General features: G+C 40.6%; 1 protein-coding gene across 6 annotated transcripts in view; it reads left to right on the forward strand.

Annotated features, from left to right (window-relative positions):
• The window catches only part of SLC45A4 (solute carrier family 45 member 4), a 90,345-nt gene that overhangs the window by 58,424 nt on the left and 8,912 nt on the right, over positions 1-23,009 (forward strand). For 5 of the 6 annotated variants that reach the window (XM_027806084.2, XM_055703769.1, XM_005431840.4 and 2 more), the window contains 3 exons: positions 18,462-18,650; positions 21,604-21,783; positions 21,894-22,969. In XM_027806084.2, the coding sequence (XP_027661885.1) occupies positions 18,462-18,650; positions 21,604-21,783; positions 21,894-22,969 (1,445 nt within the window). The remainder of the gene's footprint in view (positions 1-18,461; positions 18,651-21,603; positions 21,784-21,893; positions 22,970-23,009) is intronic. The other variant, XM_014279582.3, reaches the window with a different exon arrangement.

Genomic DNA, 23,009 nt, shown 5'->3' on the forward strand with positions numbered 1-23,009 from the left:
TTTTAGTTTGCATATCAGCCAATGACTTTTAGATTTTCTTTGTCTATTGTAAATGTGCTTTTTACTTGTCTTTTAACATTGGGTCACTGAACTGTCTTGCAGTTTGTTCCTCCCACACGCATCAGACCCACCTTGTTGCTATAGCCAAGACAAGCCTATAGGTTTCTGCTTTCACGGGCAGCTCTGGAGTAGAAAGGGGCATGTATTGGACTCAAGGAACTGCAGGATCCCTGTATTTTTAGTGCTCCCTTATAAGATCTCCTGTGAGTAGCAGGGAAAGGATGGGAGAAGTAGGGGCAGACTTTCGCCTCCTGAAAATGTACTAAAATTGAGTGGTTTTAAACACGCACATTTACGCAACCTCTTTCCTACTAAACCCCTCCTGTTAATCTTCTTTCCACCCACATACACTCTCAGCCAAATTTACAAAGCCCACATCGTTTCATATTTCTGTCTGAACAGCCTCTAGGAGAGCAAGATGTCGGGTGAATATGTGAACATATGTGCATGCACAATGGCTGTCTGAGTTTCAGTTTGAGTTTGCCCCTCAACTCTGAGAGGTAGCTTTCCCCTCCTGTTAACAGATGAAACACAATAGTGTTTCCATGTTCTTTGTTACACAGTAATTGCCACCAGGGGAATTTTCCAGCAGGCAATTGCCTGTTCTTTAGTGTAAAAAGAAAACTTTCAACCCTTTGGATGATGTTCTGGTGGTGGAGACTTGTAGATGCAGGACCAAGATTCGGGCACCCAGCTTCTGAAACTTGCCATGCCAAGACTCAAATCAGTGGTCTTCTGTTGAATGTGGATTGTGAAACAGGTAATGAAAAGGGAGTGGCTGAGAATTCCTTAGTGAACAGGAGTCTTACTTTTCAAGGAAATAAAATTAAGGCCACTTTTGAAATTAAAAGAATGGCAACCGGTTGTTGCCAAATCATGAAATGCTTTAATAAAGCTTGCTTCAAGAGGATTGTCAAAGCTGCAGCCCCTTAAGCTAAGCTCTGTTCCTCTCTGAGTCTCCTGTGTGCTTGTTGCAACAGTGTTTCTGTTGCGATGCACCCTCTGGGACTCCATTTTAATCATCCTCTTTTATCCAAACAACGGTTGAGAAGGTTTCAGATATGCTTTCTGCAGGCTATTTTGCAAGAAATTATTGGAAAAGTGTTGAGCTGCTGGTTCAGTTTGAGGATAAATTTTAATACAAGTCCATTTAACTAAACAGGGGAAAACCAGGTCATAGATTTTATTTACATTGGTTTGGATAAATCCCCAGTAGCTCAGGTAACTCCATAAACATATTCCTCTCTCTGAAGTCTTGAGTAACAGTGGGTACAAAGCAGCACAGATGCAGATTTTTCCATAAGTAAACTCAGCACTATACTGTATTAACATTTGGCGATCTTCAATTGAAGCCCCATGGTGGATTTTTTGCGGTGTAGTTGATACAGAGCATGAAAACTGAGTGTGACCTGTTTTTTTACAGAAATAATCTGGATTTAAAAGGGTTTCATCAGACAAGGAAGCATAACTTGCCTGCAACCAGAATGACCTGAAAGCCTAAACTCACAAAGAAGAGTAAGATGAGTAGGTAGCAAAGGGGAAGAAAAGACTTAGCTGGGAGCAGGTAATGGCTGGCAAGAGCACTAAAGCACTTAGCAAGTGCTGCTAGACTTGGTAGGTGATTCTACTTGCGCTTTGAAACTGAGAAGATATTCAGGTCCTTTATTGTCACTCCTCATTTGAGGAAAGACATGCAATCCACGTGCACGCTGCTGAGGAAGACAGCAAACAAGGTTTCCCCCCTTCCAATCATTGTCATTGGAAACTGTTCCATTTGTGTAAAATAGCATAAAAGTTCATGAAAGCACAGGTCTGCTAAGTAACTGTGCTGTCACTGTAGCATGTTTCAGCAGTCCACATTTATGCTGAATCCCTTTGTAAAGTAGGTGCTTTATGAAGTTGTTTCAACCTTGAAATGCCCAGTGTCCATGTGGCGTTCTGAAAAGGAAGGATTTAGATGCAAATACCTTCTTGGCATTGGGTAAACAGAAGGATTTGAGTCTGAGTTTCTTTTATTATAGGGAATGGTGGCTGCTGCATTACACTGATCTAACACTAGTTAGATGCCATCTCCCAGGGCTGTGAGTAGTGCTGTGTGTGAGGGCAGAGCTGCTGGTTTACGTAGACGCAGGCCCTAGGTAGCTGGAACCACTCAGGCACTCCTGCGTGGGATCCCACCAACGTTTTGCATAGCAGCTGGAAGGAGACTTTGAAGAAAAGTTAGATGAGCTTAAACTTCAGAGGTAGAGCAGCTGAATGCCGAAATCGTAACTTCGTCGTCTTCCTCCAGATTACTAAATAAAAAACATTTTAATGAAGCAAACTTTCTGCAAATAGAGACTGAATTCCTTGGAAGCCAGAACTGTGTCCATAAAATAACGTCAAAACAAATGTCACTGTGACAGGCAGTCTTCAGAAACGGATTCTGCAGTCAGCTGAAGAAGCCTTAACACATTTCCAAAGCAAAACTACTTTTTCTCCACAGAAGTGTCAATATGGAGAACAGTGAATCAAAAGGATCAGTCCCTACAGCAGCCTGGTTCTGTCCTCAGTATCAGTTTTGTCTTTGGCAAGTGTCCCACCACAAGGCAGTGCAATCTCTTAATATGCCGATAAATTTTGTATAGCTTCTGCTCAGATTGTCTTAACCTTGAATTTCTATCCTCCTCTGGATCATTTATGTTCTTTCAGGTTCAAGTGATAAACTGAGCGGGATCATTTTCTGTGTTCTTAGGTATAGACTGTTTAAAAACATGAATTTCCTCCTTTTATCAGTTGTGCTGCTCTGTAAACAATGGTCTTTCAATAATTTAGTCTATCAGAATTGAGGCCCTCCAGGATAATCTGCATAATTCCAAAAATACCCTGCTGCTTTTAAATGAGCTCTTGATCTAGAGGTGTTTTAATACCTCTTACAAATGTTACATCTGGATACTTCTGGGAATGAAAATATTTCTTTGGAGACTGGAATTCAAGTTTGCATACTTTACAGTAGGTGGCAGGAAAATTAATATTAAATTGCATATTCTAAGATGTAATACTAAATTTTGATGCTCAAGGAGGAATCTTCGTGAATCTAAACCCAACAAAATGCCTCGGATATTTGGGTAACTGATTGTTTACCAGTATTAATTAATTCTAGTGGATACTGTTGCAGCATTCACTGTTGTTTTCCTTGCCTGATTTGGAAAGTCAGGCATATCATGTATTACGAAGCCAGACATTTTCTGGCAAGGAAGACTCATTACAGGCATACCTGCTGACTTACATGGACTACATCAGGTGATTTAAAAATTACTGTTTATTGTACTCAGATGCAAATTAAACAATTTATGTAGCGATGGGATGCCACTGCAGCCTCAGAAACATCTAATCCGGGGTTTTGTTCCAAACTACAACAGAAATGAAGACCAGATGCACGGTGCTCTGCTCCTTCTCTCCCTCCTTGAGTCGTTATTCTGTAAAACTTTACAAAAATAGGTTTCTGGTTGCTAGACTTCAGTGTCAGTTTATCACCTTTGTACTGGTTCTGCACTACATCTGCTTTTTTAGAAAAACTGCTTATTCGAAAAGTTTGGGGTTTTTTTCACTAAGGGAATTATTCCTAATAATGCCTTTGCCACATAAATTGAATGATGCTTACTTTATATTGACTTTAAATAAGAGCAGAAGGAAACTTTCATGTGTCTGAAATGAAAATTGAATTTAAATTTTCCCCTTTCCTTTTTGACTCAACAAACAGCAATATGCAAGAAACACAGTTTTCAAACCTAAACTGGCTAGCATCTCAAGGTCGTTAGCGACCTGTGGTGAGCAGCAGTGTTGACACCCCTTCCCTAGTGATTTGCAGCATGGCCCCAGATACAGACACGCTGTGTAACAGTGGCAACGCTGAACAGGTGCATGGGGGAGCTTTCAGGCTATTTGGGGACGAAATGAGAAAATAAGATTACGTAATCAGTTAAAAAGCTGAGGGTGGCGCTTCCTCTGTAGTTTAATTAAGGAGTAGTCTTAACAAGTGCTCACCTCTTCTCTGAGGTAGTCAAAGTCATGGGTCATAAATCTTGTGCCAAGGACTGCATCAGTCAGCATATGTGAGAGGTTACAGAGATAAATGAAGGGGAAGGTTATTTTTCTGCACTATGGATTCCTACCCTGTTGATGTGGCAAAACGTGTTTAAGTTTTCAAATGTTTTTGATCTGTAACCTTCAGGCGAGGGGTTCAGTACAACTTCCCCTCTGTCAGATATTAAAGGATTGCCAAATTCAGTCTTGGGGAATTAGTTAGTTTTCAATCTTAAAAATTATATAGGTTTCCTTGGTTGGATGAATAATGCCACGTTGCTGACTACACCTGTAACTTATAAAAGAATGGAACATTATATATATATATAAGTCCAAATGACAAGAAAAAGGTTACAAGCAGAGTGATGTAAAGTAAAATTGCCTTTCATGATATGATTAAAAATACTTGTCTGGTTGGTTGGAAGAGTTGTGTTCTACTTGGCCCCTGTTAGGGCCTAATTCTCGTAAAGGAAGTGTCTGCTGTCTTATTTGCTGGTGCGCTCTGCTTGTTAACTTCAGATTTTGATAAATTTATCCTTGTGTGCATAGGCTCACTAATTGTGAAACATAACACGTGCAAGTAAAGATTGCACATAAGAGAATCTGTGGTAAGATGTCTTTTTCATCTTGTATGATTACATTTTATTCCAAAATATTATTTCCAGTTATTTGGTGCAAAGCGATGACTCCATGGGTCTCATTATCCTTCATGTATAAATGCAAGTCGTATAATTTTGAAACAGCTCGGTAAGGGTGGAGGAGCCACTCTTCCGGGATGCAGTAAAGAGTGTTACTTGGAGTGCTGCCTGAGACTTGGAGGTTAAGTTCTGCTCTAGTTACCAAAATTTCCCATGTGTGCAACTTTGTAGTATGACCCTGCAAGCTCAAAATACTAAGAAGATGATTTTTTTTATGTAGCTCAAGTTTAGAAGACTTCAATGTGAAAGCAGCTCTGCTTTTAAATCTCCTCAGTACGCATGCAGAATGCGTTTCATGTAAATTCATGTTCAAGCCAAAACATACAAGCTTATAGAAGGTGGCATGTAGGAAAACTTGAAAGTTTGAGGCAGGCAACATAAACACCAACACCATCTTTTTAATCAGCCCACATAATTTCATCTGAGAAGATGGTTTTCTATAATGCTTTACCCACAAGGTGGGCAGTTGGTGGCATGAATAGTTATAAAGGAAAACCACTGTGGTTTTTTTTTGCGGGGGGTGTGTGTGCTCACTTGATTAAAATTCTCTGTATGATAGTCCTGTGACCAGCATTCATATGTCTAAAGATTGTTAAAACTGATGAATTGCAGTGTTTTTCCTGGAGCAGTGGTCTGTGTGGAAAACCATGCCTGCAAACTACAACTTGCAGTTCATTTGTTAAAGCAAATAAGAAAAGCACTAATAGGATTTATGTTTCGCTTGATATAGCCACATGAGGAATTAACCTCAATAAAGGGGACTGTGTAGAGGAATGCAATTTCTCTTTAGGAGCTTAGTATGGGTTATTTTCAAAATGCCTCTCTTTTTTTAAAGTATACAATGAATAATGAGTTAGAAGAATCAGTGTGTTTATCTATAATTCAGCAACACCTTTAAAATAGCAAGTAATTTAAAAGTGAATGCAGTGTTACTGTTCTTTGCTGACTTTTAGCTGGTAAGGCTTCCCAGTAGTAGCATAATTGGGATGAAAGTGATCGCAGGCAGAGTGTTTATTCCTGTCATAAACAAACCTATAGCCCTAAAGACTTTAGAAAGGCCAGAAGGCTGATTTTACTGTGTAGTAACAATTAACAATACACTGTTTGTAAGCCTGTTACAGGAACGGTGGCGTTTTGGGAGGCTTTGAGTGAGTATTGAAAAGGGGAGTAAAGCACTTTGAGGCTGCCATGACTTGAATGGCTTAAGGAGTGTAGGTAGATTAATTCAGGTTTTTCCCCCTCTAGTTTATGCACTTCTAGCTGGAAAAAAACAGCTTTTAGAATATAAAGTTTATACGAGGTACCTATAATGTTTATTAGCTGTTATATTTTTTTGTGTTAGGTCAGCTATGGTAATTATAGAAGGAGCTGCCTGCACCAATTACTGGCTCTTAAAAGGACTATGGAAATGTGATCTCAGCTGAAATTTAAAGATCAACTGTTTGGTCGGTAATCCCCAAGAAGATGAAGGTTTTCAGGTGGTATCTACAGGGGTACACAGGCCAAAACCCACTTTCTTGACTCACTGTTTTCACACGGCTTCCAAATGTGTAGTCACGCCTAAAAATTGAGGAAGAGGATAATTTTTATCAATGTGCAAAGACAAGCTCCTTGTATTTTACTCTGCTGTACACCTTCTGCATTTTCTAATACCCACAATTTGAGGCTGGAAATGAACTGTTTTCCTTGCTGCTTGCAATTCAAGGGCACAAATGTTGTGCAGACCATACTCTGGCTGGCTGCCTGCTTGACAAGAAATACTTTCTTGGCTACCTTCAAGTCTGTTTGCCTTCCTTTTTCAAGTTCCGTTCCTGGATGCACGGACTAGATGCCATGCTGGGCTACATATGTGCCAGTCATTTGTTTGGCAGTGCGAACTAGATTCTTTATGGTTTCCTAGGGATTGGAGGTTGGTGGGGTAGAGCAGACACATCAGGTGTAAACTTCTGCTGTAGTGAATGGGAGTTTGATACCTAGGTGATGCCTTCTAGCCCAGTGTTTGCTAGAAATGGTATCTTAAAAGACAACCTTGAGTGAGCCTTACAAAATTTGGGATGTCCTAGCCATGCTTTTCATCTTGCCCTTGTTTAGTTGTGTTCGTCACGCTCCTACCTCCCCTTGAGGTCTGGTTAGAGCAGTGCAGAAGGATAGTCAAAGCTTTCCTTAGATGCAAAATCCTTGCACTGCAGAACAGCACAGCATCAGAGCACCCAACCAAGGGCTCAGGCTACGCTCACTGCAGCCTTGTGATGCTGCTGGGCAGCCCCCTCCCAGCTATGACCAGCCCCATGTTGAATAGGTCCCCATTAAGCAAGTATGATTTTAATTGAAAATTTGTTAGGGCAGAACGGAGAAGTTGATCATTAACCATATATTTTTAGGGGATGGGAAAGAGTTCAGTCTGGGTTGGACACCCAGAGTTAACAGTTCAGGTTTGGCTCTACCTGGAGGAAAAAAACCCTGGTGTTAACACCAGGTTTTGCTTAGGATTTGATTCAGCTGTGTAAGTAGATGGTCATATTCCAGGGTATTTATATGTTAATCGCTGCAACAAAAGCTCCACTGTTGAGTAACATAACAGGCTTACGAGTTGGTGCTGAAAGATTTTTCTACTGTACATGTAAAAGTCTTTTGAGTTTGGGAATTGTAAAGACCGTTTGAGTCAAAGTGCCTTTGTTTATTATTTGCCAATATTCTAGAAGTGGTGACGAAAAACGCTATTGAGCTTTGGATAAACTGGGATGCTGTGTATCTTCAGGCAACACATGTCACTGTAATTGATGTCTAATCTTGCAGCGAGACAGAGTGGTGAAGTGCTGCAGTGTTACGTAATGTGTGCGGAGTCAAAGTGGGGCATCATGTACAGCTGATGCATTTTAATTACATCCCGTAAAGGCAAGGGAAGGATTACTGTGGTAGAACAATTTATTGATTGCTGCATTCATATATGTGTCTGCATACATTTAGACACTTGTGAGTGATGGGAAATGTATGCTAGTGCAGTTGCGTGTGACCTTTTGAGTCCTGTATCTCCAGCTTGCTTAACTGGCCAGCACGAGGAGACAGCATTTGCAGCCTGGGAATAAATACACTGACACTGTGAGGTTAACCTTGGGTGGTTATACTGATAAGTCTGTATCGTTGAATACAACCTGCGCTTTTCTGGGACCGTGAAGAAAGTTCTCAGCTTTTTAGTTGATGTAAACACCTTTGTTATATCCCTAAAACTGCTCTTTGGTAGAGGTTAAAGGGAAACTTTTTTATTACTGCTGGTTCGGCACGCTGGAATTTGCATCAGATTTAATCTGTATTCAGTTTCAGCTCATTAAGTGCTGTGATGCAGTTTTCTTATTAGTGTCAAAGTGTTATATTTCTAAATATTGGTTAATAAGTGAGCGAGGAAAAAGAGTTAAAAACAGAGCCAAAAAAGATTACATAAATCATCTGGAAAACTGCAGTGAATGAGTTTCAGCAGTGGATGGAAGCTCTTGGCAATGTTGCGTTTCCTCGCACTCTCTGGAGCTTAATTACCTGCTGCAGCATGGAGAAGGCTTGTTTGGCACTCAGTGTTTGAGTATAAAAGGTTCAACTTCTGGATTAAGTAAATCTGGTGCTTTTCACTGATCTGAATGTACCCTGGCAAAAATAAATACCATAATTTTGGTAAGGATGAAATTTGTGCAACCTATAGGAATTGCTTATCATTTTTACTATAGTAAAAAATCTACAACAGTAATTGATTCTTTGGTCTTTGCTTGAGCAGGGCATGTCATATGTGTTGCCTTTGATTCCTCCCCTTCAGGAGCAGCAGGGGTAGCTAATATTGGCACATATGTCTGTTAGCAATTTCTTGATATATTGGATAAGGAAGTAGAAAACTGGATTGTTACAAGGGCAATAAGCTAGAAATAATCTTCTACCTGAATTACTACAGGTTGCTCCTGTGGAAGTAGGTTAGTAGGAGGGTTAGAAACTTTAAAATAAATAATTAAAGCTTTACTTGACAGTATTTGTGATTACACTAAAAGGAAAACCGTATTTGCCTGCCTGCAGATCAGTGCGTGTGTTCTTTCTCCAGTGCCTCAGACCTCAGCTGTTCTCAGGCTTTTGCTTCCCTTCTCCGCCTTCCACACGTACCTTTGGCTCCCTTCTCTTAACATATGCTTCTCTTTCCTGACACAGCATCATAAAACTAGGTTATAAACTAGAAATTGTCAGGGAAGCCACATAAACCTTTCTACAACTTTGGCAGAACAGCAGTATAGCAGCAGAGCTTAATGAAACACTGATGACTCCCACGGTTGCCAAATATGAGGAGGAGAGGACAGTGGTAGGAGGCTGAGAAGCAATAATTGAGCGGACAGAAAATGGGAAAACTGGATGATGAAATCCTTTAAGAAGCCTGCTGGTTATTTCCTTAATTCCATTTTTCAGAAGTGTTATTTAACCCAACGTGGCTGCTGCTGGCATACTATTGCATGGGTAAAATCAAAAGTTATTGCTGTACCGAAAGGCAGAATAGCTTTGCCAGAAGGGGATATTACCCTTCTATGGCTTAAAAAACACCTTGAGGACTCTGTGTGTGAAACACTGCACCAATGTTTCTGTACTGAAGCTGCTGAAGAGCAAGAGCATTGCCTTATTACCAGTTTAGTAGTTGTTCTTTCAAAACGGGTGGCTCTAGTCTACTTGTAGGCAGGGCATGTAACAGTTGTAGTTATTTCCAAATTTTTGGAAGTTGGTTCTGCTGCAGAAGTGTGACTTGTTTGCATCCAGCTACTAAGGAAATTTAAGATTTGAAATAAAGTTTTAAGGAAATGTTGGGCATTGTTTCCAGCATATCTAACCTAATTTCATCTTTTAAATATTCCTATTATTTGTTCATATATCTCAAATCTAGATTCAGCTTTCATCTATCATCTTGTCCTTACGACAGGGAGTGACTAAAGCAGAAATGTAGGTGCGTTTTAAAGGTATGAATCTGCTGTAAAAGTTTTGGATGTCACAGCAATGCAGGTAGCAGGTCACCATCCTGGAAGAGGAAGACACAGTGTTCCAGCCCTCTCCCCTGCAAAGTGCCTCTTTGGTCCTGTGGATTTTTTCCCGATGCATTCAGGGTGGGCTGCAGCTGGCTTTTGCTGGTAACTCTGGAAAGAATTGTCTGCATTTTGCCCTTGGATGTCAGTCCTGCGAAGTACTGTGCTTTTTATGCCCTTGTAATATTCCTATTAATTATTTGTTCTTTCGATTATCACACCCCTCAGTGCTGATAACCCCATCCAAATGAAGGAATTGTGCTTTATCCCTCCACTCTCATGTCCCACAGCTAATTCCCTGTTTGCACCAAGAAGGCAGCACTATCCTCACTTCATGTTATCCAGAAAAGGAACAAATCAGCTAAGTGAGGCAGAGAGCCCAGCACTCCCAGCCGTTGTGCAGGCATCCCGGCTGACAAGAGCTAAACAGGAGGGGGAAGGAGTGGATAGACTTCTTGCAAGTGGGTGATAGTTTGTGCTCCAGAAAAGTATGTTCAGATTGCAGAGTGCACGTACTTCTGCCTGTAAGATGTATATAACATGCTGACAGCTTGTGAATGTTGCAGGCTAAGCAGAAAAGCTCTTGTTTGACAGGCACAAGAAGAATTTCAGGATGTGAATTTTACTAGTGGGAAGATTGAAGCCACGGTTTTGATATTGCTCCTATTTTATGTGATGCTTATTGCAATAGGTCATTTCTGAGACACTGAGAGAATAAAGATGCCTGACAACTTGATAGGCTATCATTTTTATGTAGAAAGCTAGAGCAATTAAAAACCACACAGTGCCAATTTTGTTCTGAGTTTTTCCACCTGCGCTCTTGCAACTAAATTGAGCCTTATCACATGTATTGGTCAGTATTTATTTTTTTTCTCCAGTGTTGGGTGTGCTGTTTGCTGCTTGATTAGAGTGGCATCTGAACAGCACTTGGCTTGAGCAAGTGTCATTGTATCATAAAGGCTGGGCAAGCGAAATTTAACAAAGAGCAAAATTTTCACGTAAAAATGAAGTTCAGTATAGGACTTCATTTATTCTCACCCCAGCAGCTGTTATGATACTGTAGCATTAGGGATGCAAATGAGAGGCTCTCTCATCTCATTGGATATTGGACTCTGATTTCAGGTAGTACTTAAAATTATTTCTTTCTTAAAAACTTGTACTCCCACATTTGGAAGCTGCTCAAAGCATGGCAGTGGGCACCAGGAGAAATTACTGTGCTTCTTCATATCCCTTCCCTGTTGGTCAGAGTTCCTATTGCAATCCAGAAGTTAGAAAGTGGTTTCTCGTGGGTGCAATAAACTCAACGTGCAAGTGCTGACTGTACTGCAGTAGTGCTTAGACCACGAGGCAAGCCTACTTCAGTGCATTGGTTCAACATATATTGGCTCGGATATGGTTTTCTTGGCAGCTCAGCATCCCACACGAGCGCTAAACCATTGGAAGCCCTAAAATCTGAGGGGAGATAGAAAGAAGCAAAAGCATTTGTAGCTGAAGTTTCATGGTGATAGTTGTCAAAATAGGCATGCAGCTTGTTTGCATTTTCTCAGGGGGACCTAAATGTGTGGCAGCTGCGTATTTTTATTTTAAATATCAGAGAGTGGATATCGGGGTGCATTTATGAAATGATTGCAACTGCATTCTGAAATCCCTGTTCCTCATACAGGTGCTCCAAAGCTACAATACTCGGGTTTGCAGTGGTTTCTATGATTCTGTTGTAACAAGATGAAGAACAGATACTGGGGTTCTAACTTTTTCACAGCTTTTTGACAAGCATTGGTTTTGCTTGCCTACACTCTTGAAAACTACAGTCTAAACAAAGCAGCTTGTATAAGCAATGCATTTTTAAACAGATCAATGTGAACTATCTTTAGCAATACACAGTATTTTATACATGGATGAAGTTGTGGAATACAAAGTATTTGCAGGGCATGACAGCTTCTTATGTTAGTTCTGAATTTTGTATGGTGTTTACTTTAAGTGTATAAACAAGTCTGTAGGTGATGATTTCTGACAAATGAAAATAGGAGCTTAGCATCCTATTCCCATATCAGATCTTATTGTTAAGCTTATAAAGAACCATTTTTCCCCCAATAGAACTTATCAAAAAGAGGTTTTGAATAGAAACTGCTGCATGTGACTTAATCTTTCTTCCATGTAACTCGTGACCTCACGCAGCCCTTAGACTGATGGTGACACAGTGAGCATTTCCTGTGAACCGTGAGCAGTGCTGGTCCCACTATTGTTGGGGCACTTTTTTTGTCTGGGAAAAAACAAACCCTTATTTACTAGAAGCCAGTGTCCTGTTTGTTTGTAGCTGGCTGGGAAATGCCATATTACAAGGGTCTCAGTGGCAGTCGTCACTGCTAACAGAAGCTGTTGTTGTGTTTTGCTCTTTTCCTCACTGATTTGTATGAGACTTCTGAGTTTGCCTTGTGACCTGCTCCAGATTCAGTTCACGGCACAAATACTAACCTTGTTTATCCAATATGTTTTTTTCCTCCTCGGTGTTTCCTCAGATTAGCTGTCAGTAAAAGGCTAAATAATAATCCTCCAGCTATTATTCCTCCACCAAGAGGCTACCAGGTTACTTTTCCGGGTTGGTGGATGGTGGTTCACTGTTAGAGCTGCTACCTGGCAAGGCAAACGTGGAGGTGGAAAATTACAGACAAAATAAAGAAACAACATTAAACTGGTAATGGGATGCAGCTGCTTTGGCCTTTGAGCCTGCCTGTGAGTCTCAGCAGCCTTTGGTAAAGGCATATGCTGTGTGATACTTCTCTTGGCCATATGAAATCAGTCCCAGTCTAGTTACAGCCTGTTCCAGGTGGGTGTAGCAGCTCTCAGCAGTTGGGTCGTTTCACATTTGGCTGTAAGAGGTTGTAGTGAGGCAGTCATATGGATGACAAGCTTGCTGTGTGATACTGCCTTGAATTCTAGTCAAAACCTGCACCCGTACATCTGTTCTGCATGTCAGAGGCTAGATGCTGCAGTGCTGCTGGCTGGGCACACCACTGTGGCCAAGTTTCTTTAAAATATGTGCTGGAGCTGAGTCCTTGCCACTAGATGGGGTATCGGAAGAAATCTGGTCTCAAAACATTCCCTTTTATCTCTTCATTTCTGTTTATCATCATCTTGTCCTGGCTTGCAATGCCTTCTTGACTGTCTTCATTGTATAAAATGGTGACGTTCTGTAGGTATAGCAGCACGTATGTGCAGAGAAAGGAACCGTTAGGGTACGTAATTACTTTCCTCAACTGCCTAGTGCCCTTCACAGGCGTAATTTCTGTAAAGTTTCATTATTGGAGCTCATTCTTGTGAGGCAGCAAACTGTGGAAGACTTGGGTTTTGGGGTGTGTGTGGTGTGTGTATATGTATATATAGAGATGTATATATACACGCACAATCTCTTTTTCAACTTTCAGTCTTACTTATTTTGCTTCTACTGCCAAATCATACACGCCAACCTAAACATGCATATCATGTATGCAGACATTTGAGATACTAAAACCAGAACCAGCCTCTTTTAAGGGAAAGAAGTATTTTGGGACTGGAGTCCTCCTTGTCTGTTTGGAACTTTCTCACTTATATGCAAAAACGACTAGTGCTAAAGTGAACCTGTTGTTGCAATGATGTAGGTCCTGTAGATTCTGCCAGTATGAAGCATGAATTTTATGAAGAACATCTGCAAGGTGTGTTTTGAAGTCTTGATTTGTGGGACAGTGGAGGTAGTGCTCAGTGCCTCAGAAAGCTCTTTCTGCAAGACCCGTGGTACAACATGGCTGAGAGTTTTACAAAAGTCTTGACTTTGCAGCAGCAGTGCTGAGTGCAGACAGCAGAGGTGACAGCTACATCTATGCAGAGAGAGAAAGCTCTTACAGGCTCCAGAACTGTTGCCTTGTAGAGTTTTGGTTGACTGGGTAGACTACAGCTCATCAGTAACATCTCAACTTCAAGACAGAGAAAGCAAATGCAAAAAGAAGCTTTGGGTAACAAACTTTACTACCCGTTGCTAAAATGGTTGCTCTGTTTGCCTACCCGTACACTACTCAGGTGAGGAGTCTGCTGTCTGTCAGACAGGTTCAGCAAATTTATTTTTCCTGTGCTGTTTTATTTTAGCTTGCACATGCACCATCTTCCTGCCAGGAATCTTCTCTAACCCCACTCAGTAGTTTTCCACACAAGTAACCAACTACATTCTAATGTAATGATATCACAGTTTACATACTTACAGTAAAGAGAAGTCATACACTTCACTTAAGTATTTTGAGTTCTGCATAACTCTATGTAAAACACATATGATGATTTTATAAACTGCTAGCTTACACTTGGAATACAGTTTATAAGAGCCCTGCCGCTTAGGTTATGGAAGTAGTCCTATAGCATGACTTCTCCAGCAAGGGAAAAAGCAGGTTATGCTCACATTGATGGTTCCTACCATTATACAATCTGTGGGAATTGCTCATGTTTCACTTGAAAGTTATCCCTTTCCTGTTTACTTGGAGGAGCACTGAAAGCTTTTTAGAAATTCTTCCATTTTTCTTGGCATGGGGCTATTACTTCTTGTATAGATTTTTATCATGGTCTCTTTTTCTAAAGATAGATATTTTGGCTGCTAAAGAGTAGTTCAATAAAAAAATATCACAGTGGTTTGGCTAAGGAAAGATCTCCAAATATAATAGTCTTGGATTTTTAAGTGTCCTTTTTACCCTTCCATAAAAGCTGTATCCCTAGCTCTGTTCTGAAATCACTGAGATTCTTGTCTTTGCAAAGTATGCCATTTTCAATGTAAACATTTGGATTTAGGCTTTTATTTATAATACTTAAATGTTAGGAAGATCGCCCTTTTCAGTCAGTGAAAATAAAGTCGTCTCAAAGCATTTCAGTCTCTTTCCTCTGGCTCTTACATGGGAAGGTAAGACTCTCTAATTGCTGGCATGTAACAGGGGCTTTTCCTTTCTTTCACTGGCCTGTAAAATCAAACCAGAATAATAGAATCACCATAGAATGGTTTGAGACTGAAGGGACCTTAAAGGTCAGCTGGCCCCATCCTCACTGTCATGAGCAGGGACACCTTCCGCGAGACCACATTGCCAAAAGCCACATGCAGCCTGGCCTTGGGCACTGCCAGGGATGGGGCGTCCACAGCTTCTCTGGGCAGCCTGTGCCAGTGCCTCACCGCCCTCACATGTAGGCCCTAATCTGATTATCTGATTTTAAGTTATTACATGCAAAGTTGATCTTGATAGTACTGAAGTCAAAGTAATGCCAGCAGTAAAAATCACTGTGTTTTTTCATAGTCTAAGGGTATTTCTTTTTGACAGTTGGTTAACTCTGGCTCTAAAGCAGAAAAAAACAACCCTATCTTTCCAATTTAGAAACATGCAGTTTTTATAGCTGAAGGAAAAATATTTTTGAACAGGTTTTAATTCTCTGCAGAAGTCATTTTCAATCATAATTTCAAATGGATTAATTGTTTTCAGAACTTTTTTAATTAAAATTTGTAGATGCCACAGGCAAGTGCCATTGTAGACTGGAGACAGATAAAGTGGTGGCCACAAGGACAGAGGGATGGTGACCTGTGCAAGCCCCCGCTGTCCCTGGATATACATTCCTATTGCTTGTCTCAGCTGTACTAGTGTTTCCTTGTGTTTCTACTCATAGTCTCTATTAAAATGAGTTGATTGTCTCAATGGATGTTGGAATATTAGAAGAGAGTCTAGTCTCTTAATTGTCTGGTTTACTTTACATCTCCCTATTTAAAGCTGTTTATTCATATAAGAAAGGATGATGCTTGTAATGCTAGTAATGGAGCTCTTGCTAGCCTTCATCCCCAGTGTTTATTTAAAGCAACTGTATGATTTACTGCAAAACCATCCCAACATCTCTCAAGTGTTTACTGATGGATAAGCTAGATTAAGATGTCCCAGCTCATACTTCATAAGTCACAACATAAATCAGAAAACGAGCTTCTGTTCTCTACATACAGCCCTCTTTCAGTGATAGGACATCGACTTATTTCAGATGTTGGCAATCACTACAGTAAAGATCAGTGACATTGGTTAAACTTCTAACTTTATTTAAAACAGACTCACTGCAGTGACTTGGCATCACACAGTAGCAACCTCTGATGCATAACTGCTGCTCAACAGGATGGCACTGTGGAGGCAAAATGGGATGAGTATTTACGTATTGCCATTTCTTCTGTGTCCTGCAGAAAAATCATTCACCCAAAATGAATCATAACCTGCCTACAATGTAGTTTTGCTTGCCTTGAACTAAATATTTCCTCCTTCCCATCATTTTTTTTTAAAGCAGATTCCCCCGCCCCATCCCCATCTATATGCCAGCTGAGGCATTGATAAGCATTAGCATCCTGGAGCAGGCGAGGTGTCCGTTAATCCACGGCGCCTGAACTTGCTTGTGTGCTTGGGAAAGCTGTTAAACTCGGTGAAGTTAAAGAGAATGTTGAAACTATGGGGAGATGGAGGTTTTTCCCTGCACTTTTATTTGGATTACTGGCTTGCTGACTTGCACCTGTGATTAGGATAGCACTCATTAAGAGAAGCTGGGTGGTGCAAGTAAGTGTGGGGCTGGGAGCAATGTTGCTAACAGCTATGGCTTCTTGAACAACAGCTTTAAACCTAATATGCCCCTTTACTAAGTATGTCTCAGCTAAAACTTCCGTGTCAGCCAAGACGTCAGTGAACAGTTGGAAAGACTGAGCAAGAGGTAGCAGTTTGAACCGTGATGTGAACAAGGTGCCATCTGTACGAACACAGCCCTTTCCTAGAGATCTAAAACCTGCCACTGAAGGAGGCAGTAGTTAAAAAGGAGTGAACAGGTACGTGGTAAGGGCTGGTACAAAGTATTGGCCTCTGGTACAGGCCTTCAGCTGCCTGTAACAAGGAATGATGGCTAAACCATGATGCCATGCCCATTCCCCTGTGGGCAGGGTCTTCATGGACATATTTGGTCCAAAACCACAGGTTGGATGAGTTCAGAAGAGGCAAGTCTCTTCCAATAACACTTCATTCATCCAGGCGGCTGTTGCCGTTAGCTTGTTTGTTAGCCAAAGTTGAGTGAAATCACAAAGACCTTGGCCTCAGACCTGGATTTTGAATCCTGATGATGAAATTTATTATTTACGGTAAAAAAAATACCTTATTTTCCTATAACATAATTTCTGCATTGCTGTGGAGTGCACAACAGTCTCAGGAAAATCTGATTTATCTGGTGGAAGAAGTCAGCAGTGTTAGTTAAGATTTGATGGTACTTTAAACAGCAGGAGATTAGACTTCCAGATTTGCAGCGTAGGCTATTTTGGGCAGGGATTGGTATAATCCTGCTCGGTAATGGATGCCTCAATGTGCTGAACGGGGAGCACAAGGTACAGGTTGATCTCACCAGCAAAGGTCAAATCCTCCTTGCACTCACGATACATGGTTTTGAATAATAAATGGTTTTCCTTCCTGGGGTAGAGACACTGAGTTTTTCAGGCATGGCAGGAGTTGGACTGCAAGAAATTGTTTTGTTTTCAATGCTTTGCTAAGAAACGTGGTTAGCTGACCTGTACTGATAAACCGAGAGGGAGGCAGGTCTCACAGAAGCGGAGTGGATGCGCTCCTCTGGGCCAGCCTGCCATCTGCAGGCCATTGCTCTCCGTTGGGAGAGAGGTAACGCAGGGGCTTGGGGGGTTCTTTCCTTCTCCAGAAATTATTTGTAACAAGTTTGTTTGTTTGTTTGTTTTCCCTAGGTAAATGTTATTTATTTAAATTTAATTTGTTTCCATCTGATCCTATGACTAGTCACCTCGGTTATAGGGAAAAAAAAAACAAACAACAACCAAAAAACCCAAGGATAGCAGAGATAAGCTCCTTAGATTTCTCTAGAAGTTAATGAATAATTGCTTTTTCTTTTATTGTTCGTTGTTCAATTTTATAAGTAAACATTGTTGTGCTTAGAAATGGGGCATTTCATATGACAGTCAAATTCTGCCCATCATTCTCAATCCATTAAATCTTTAATAACTCTTGGTGGTGGTGGTCTTAGCTGAACAGTACCACTATAAACTTCAACTCCTGTTGGACATTGAAACTTTTGTTGAGATGTGGGTATGTGTATATGAAAACCAGGTACCTTTCCAAGCATCCCAAAGCTTTTTTCATAGTCCACAAATGGAGAGAGGATGCAACAAAGCCATTTGGCTTTTACACAGCAGACCTTGGCTGCTACTTCAGCAAAAATGTGGGGTTTTGGGCAGTAGTAACAAATGTAGACTAGTGAGTCCACTGTGAAGTATTTCTGGGTTTGGGGTTGTTTTTTAACTCTTTTTTTTTTTTTTTTTTTTTCCAGTAGCTTAAATATGCCTATTGCTACCTTCTTATTGCCCAGGTCTTTGAAAGATAAATGATCTGTGTTTTCCTTAGCTGTTTTTATAAACCATTGATAAGAAATCTTAACGGAGTTGTTCATTTGGGAGAGAATTTACTGTAAGTAAATTACTGATCAATTTACAGTTCCAAAGGTATGAAAGTTTAATGTATAAAGTTAGTTGTTCAATGTGTAGTACGTAACCTTTACATCATTTTTGTCTTTGTTTTAGGTCTTCCTGAACAATACTACAGCCTCACTTGGTTCCTTAGCCCTATCCTGGGCTTGATCTTCACTCCGCTTATAGGTTCGGCTAGTGACCGCTGCACACTGAGCTGGGGCCGCCGGCGGCCTTTTATTCTTGCTCTCTGCATTGGTGTCCTCTTTGGAGTTGCACTTTTCCTTAATGGTTCTGTTATAGGTAAATAATGAGGAAATCACCTGCGTATATCTCCTGCTAACATACATACCTGCTTTAAGATGTTTATGTAGGAAGTAAAGATAATGATATGCAGTTAATTTAACATATGTTTAATGTTAAAGTTGTTAGAAATCTCTGCAACGCTGCATTTGAGCTATCTATCTTGCATGTTTTTATTCTCACTCAAAAGTTACAGTGCTGTGCTAAGTATTGTGCAATCATAGCTGTAACTGGTAATACAGCGTTATTAATACAATGGTTGCCAGCACGTTTGCAGTTGCTGAGATGAATTTGGTCGATCCTTGACATGGGAAAATTGTAGCAACCTGTTCACAGGGAAATGTTTCCTGTTGTGATCCATTTTCCCTTTAATGCATATCTGGCAACACATCCTGTTTCCAGCATTATTTCAGAAATTATCTTTTCACTTTTTCTTGTGCTTTTCTTAGACCTGGTATTGAAAAAGTCCAGAACACAGTTAATATTTGTTTATCAAAAACTTTGTGGGAAAATAATTTTTCCTGAGCCCCCATCAAAGCTGGTAAAAATAGTTTCCCTTGAACATAGTTTACTACAGACCTTAATCTACAATCTCTTTGTAAATTTAGTGTAGGAGAGGTGACAGCAAGTACATTTGGGGAAATGTTTACATCATGGTTGGACTGATGCAAATGAAAGGAACTTAGCACCTAATAACATCCTCTTGGCTCTCATTTTTATCTTGGGTTAGATGAAGTTCTATTGTCAAAAAGTTTTACTAATTGAGGGAAATGAGTGGAACGTTACCTTGGCTCAGCATGTTAGGTTTTTAAAGCCACATTGGGATGCCATATGATCGTTTCCAATTTGCTGCAAACTGCAGTGGACAAGTTGTTCAGGTGAATGACATTTAGCTTATCCTTTTTTAATTTACCCAGGCAATAAATATTATTTGAATTGCTGTCATATGGTAGCAATTGTACTTTGTTGTTGTGCCTCCAAGACTTATTCCTCCTCCTCCAGATGTATGCAAGATGTTAGACTGCAGCCTTCTTACAAGATTTTAATTGATAGGAAGCTCTTAGTTCCACACAGGTAGCCATTGGTACTGGCAAGCAAACCTCATATGCAGGTTATAGGCTTAAAGTGTCTCGGCTTCTAATAAATCAGCACAAAATACTGTCTTTAATTTTTCTTTAATTCTTTGTTGCACAGTAATACAGTCTGTTGCATAGCTTTCTAGAAAACTTGTGCTTTCCCAGATACTCCAGTGGTACTTCGGTGCAATGACATTTCTTTAAAACACAGAGGTTATGCATCTGTTCCTGGGACATGGTTATGATACATCTCGAACAAAAACCGTCTTCTGAAAGGCACTTTAAACACCACTGTGCCTCTCAAGGGAACCTGGAGTGAACTGAAGTAAGAGAGCTGTTCCATACTAGAAGATAGAAATTTGCTGCCAATGTTCAGTTTACATCGACATAAGATAGCACTTGACATCAGCGTAAGACAGAACTTGAACTACTAGTTAGAACAGATGCACAATATGATAAAGTTTATATTAGCCTCTCTTTAATTAAAGTTTTTGAAATTGTGATTTGTCTCACTTTTCAGAGAGAAAAGGCATTGCTTCCCAGTCTCTCGCAAAAGGGGGTGTCAAGCTCTTTGCAGGAAGAGGCCTCATTTGTAACCAGATTTTCTTCTAAATGGACCCTGTATGCTCTTATTGTCTGATTTCTTCCCATTTTAGGTTCACACTTTCCTGTCCTTAGTCTCCAGTTACTGGCAATCACAATTTCAATTTAGGGCTACAGGAGGTGCTGCAAAAACTGACGTGGTCATTGTTTTGTACCATTTTCCATACCCTGGCCTCTGGCAATAGGAGTCGTAGTGAGGAGAACAGGGAACACAAGAGCATGCTGAAGAAGAGGTTCACTAATCCTAATAGTAATAGAACCATGTCCCAGGAGAACAGCTATGTGTAGATCTTATTCAACTCTTGTTCTCTCCACTATATGCACTGTTCAAGTTTCCAACAAATCTAAAGCACGGACACTGCTGGTGTTTTCTGCTGTGAGATTCAGCTTAGTATGGGACACATATAAACTTCATTAGCATTCAGAGGACTTGGTATAAATGAGGATTGAATATGCACTTGAGATTTAGATGATTTTTGGTGGCTTAGCCAGTTCATCTCTTTCCGCAGTCATTTTCATGAGTTATGCTAACGGTTTTATCAGTCTTGCATGTGTGACCTCTAAATCTCTCTGATTCAAGTAATTCATGCTTTTGTCAATGGTTTGTTTCATGAAACATTTTCCAGCTGTATACTAATGCTGCCTTTCTACTTTGTAGAAAAAAAGCATTTCATCCCGTGCTATCAACAGAAGCTGACTGATGCTTTTTGCAATGCAAAATACCTTCATGTTGCTTCATTCCTAAAAGTTTTGCTTGTAAAAATGATCTAGAAAAATGAATGTTTAAGAAAAGCAAAGAGAGAGGTGAAGGGGTTAAATTTCACTTGATTGTGATTTACTGTGACCCTTGCATGTCAGGTACCATGTCAGTAATGCTGTCAACAGTGCAGTTACCTGTGTTTGTAACTGACAGATGAAATATGTCATTTTGCTTTTGGATGCTCTCCTCACCGTGGCTGTCTTACAAAAACAGCCTTCAGCATTTAAAGGAAAACACATCTGAGGATCATGAAATAATATCCAATGCTCTCAGAGGTTTAAGACATACTTTGAAAATAACATTTTGAAAAAGAAATGTCAGTCTTACAAATGTAAAAACAAAATCTTTGTCCCAGACCTTCCATGAAGCTGTGCCAAAGAGTTGAAATTGCCTTTTTACTCTGTAAAGGAACATTTCCAGTGAGTGTGTTGGCCACCTTAAGGAGTTAAGCTTGTGCTTAGTAGTTTTCCCTTTTTGAATAACATGCTCAGATTCCTGTTCCGTTTTTCCCCAGGTCTGGCTATTGGCGATGTCCCAGACAAGCAACCCATTGGTATAGTTCTCACAGTGCTTGGTGTTGTGGTGTTGGACTTTTGCGCTGATGCAACAGAAGGGCCAATTCGGGCCTACTTGTTGGATGTCGTGGACAGTGAAGAACAAGACATGGCCCTTAACATCCATGCGTTTTCAGCTGGTATGGAGTTAGCTGATGTGTTTTTTGGCAGCTGTCAAGTCTTCCTGATGAATGAGTTGTGGCCTAATTATTTTTTTCCTGAGCTCACTTCTCATTTTTTCTTTCCACAGGTCTTGGAGGAGCAATTGGTTATATGTTAGGAGGGCTGGACTGGACACAGACCTTCTTAGGTGGTATTTTTAAATCTCAAGAGCAAGTCCTTTTCTTCTTTGCAGCCATTATTTTCTCTGTCTCAGTTGCTCTCCACCTTTTTAGCATTGAAGAAGAGCAATATAACCCTCAGCAGGACAGGATTGATGATGAAGGAGACACACTTTCCAGTGTCAAATTCAGTGGTAGTCTCCCCCCTCTAAATCGACTGAATGTAATCAGTGAGGAAGACCCATATGGAGCCTCTATGTTCCATGATGAGGTTCAATCAGAGCATGATCTCAATATGGAGTTCCTTGAGGTGAACATTGTAAGAAGCAAGAGCGACTCAGTTCTACACATGCCTGATGCTACATTGGAAATTGAATCGGAGCTGCTTTTTCTGCATGACATCGAACCCTCCATTTTTCAGGATGCTTCGTATCCCAACACTCCCCACAACACAAGCCAAGAGATCATGAAGTCCAAACTCAACCACCTGTCTGCTTTCCTCAGGGACAATGAGAAAGAGGAGGAAATGTTGCTTGATAATCGCTTAAATGAAGATAAAGTCCCAAATGTCAACGGCTCCCTACCAAAAGAGTTCCTCAACGGACACGCTAGAATAGGCATGAAGCAATCTAGTACTTCAAATTCCATGCGAAGGCGGAGGCACATGTTTTACCGTCAGCCATCTTACACCTTCTCATACTATGGCAAAATAGGTTCCCACCGCTATCGCTTTCGTCGGGCCAATGCCATTGTCTTGATAAAGTCCTCACGCAGCATGAATGATATCTATGACATGCAGAAGCGGCAGCGACAGAGGTACAGGCACAGGAATCAGAGTGGCACAACAAATTCAAGTGGAGACACAGAGAGCGAAGAGGGGGAAACTGAAACCACTGTCAGACTCTTGTGGTTGTCAATGCTAAAGATGCCAAAGGAGCTGCTGAGACTGTGCGTCTGTCACCTCTTAACTTGGTTTTCGATCATTGCTGAAGCTGTGTTCTATACAGATTTCATGGGACAAGTCATTTTTCAGGGCGATCCAAAGGTAAGAGAACAGTTACCTTTGGCAGACCTGCTTGCAGTTA

Source organism: Falco cherrug, chromosome 3 (assembly GCF_023634085.1).
Source record: "Falco cherrug isolate bFalChe1 chromosome 3, bFalChe1.pri, whole genome shotgun sequence".
Classification (NCBI taxonomy): domain Eukaryota; kingdom Metazoa; phylum Chordata; class Aves; order Falconiformes; family Falconidae; genus Falco; species Falco cherrug.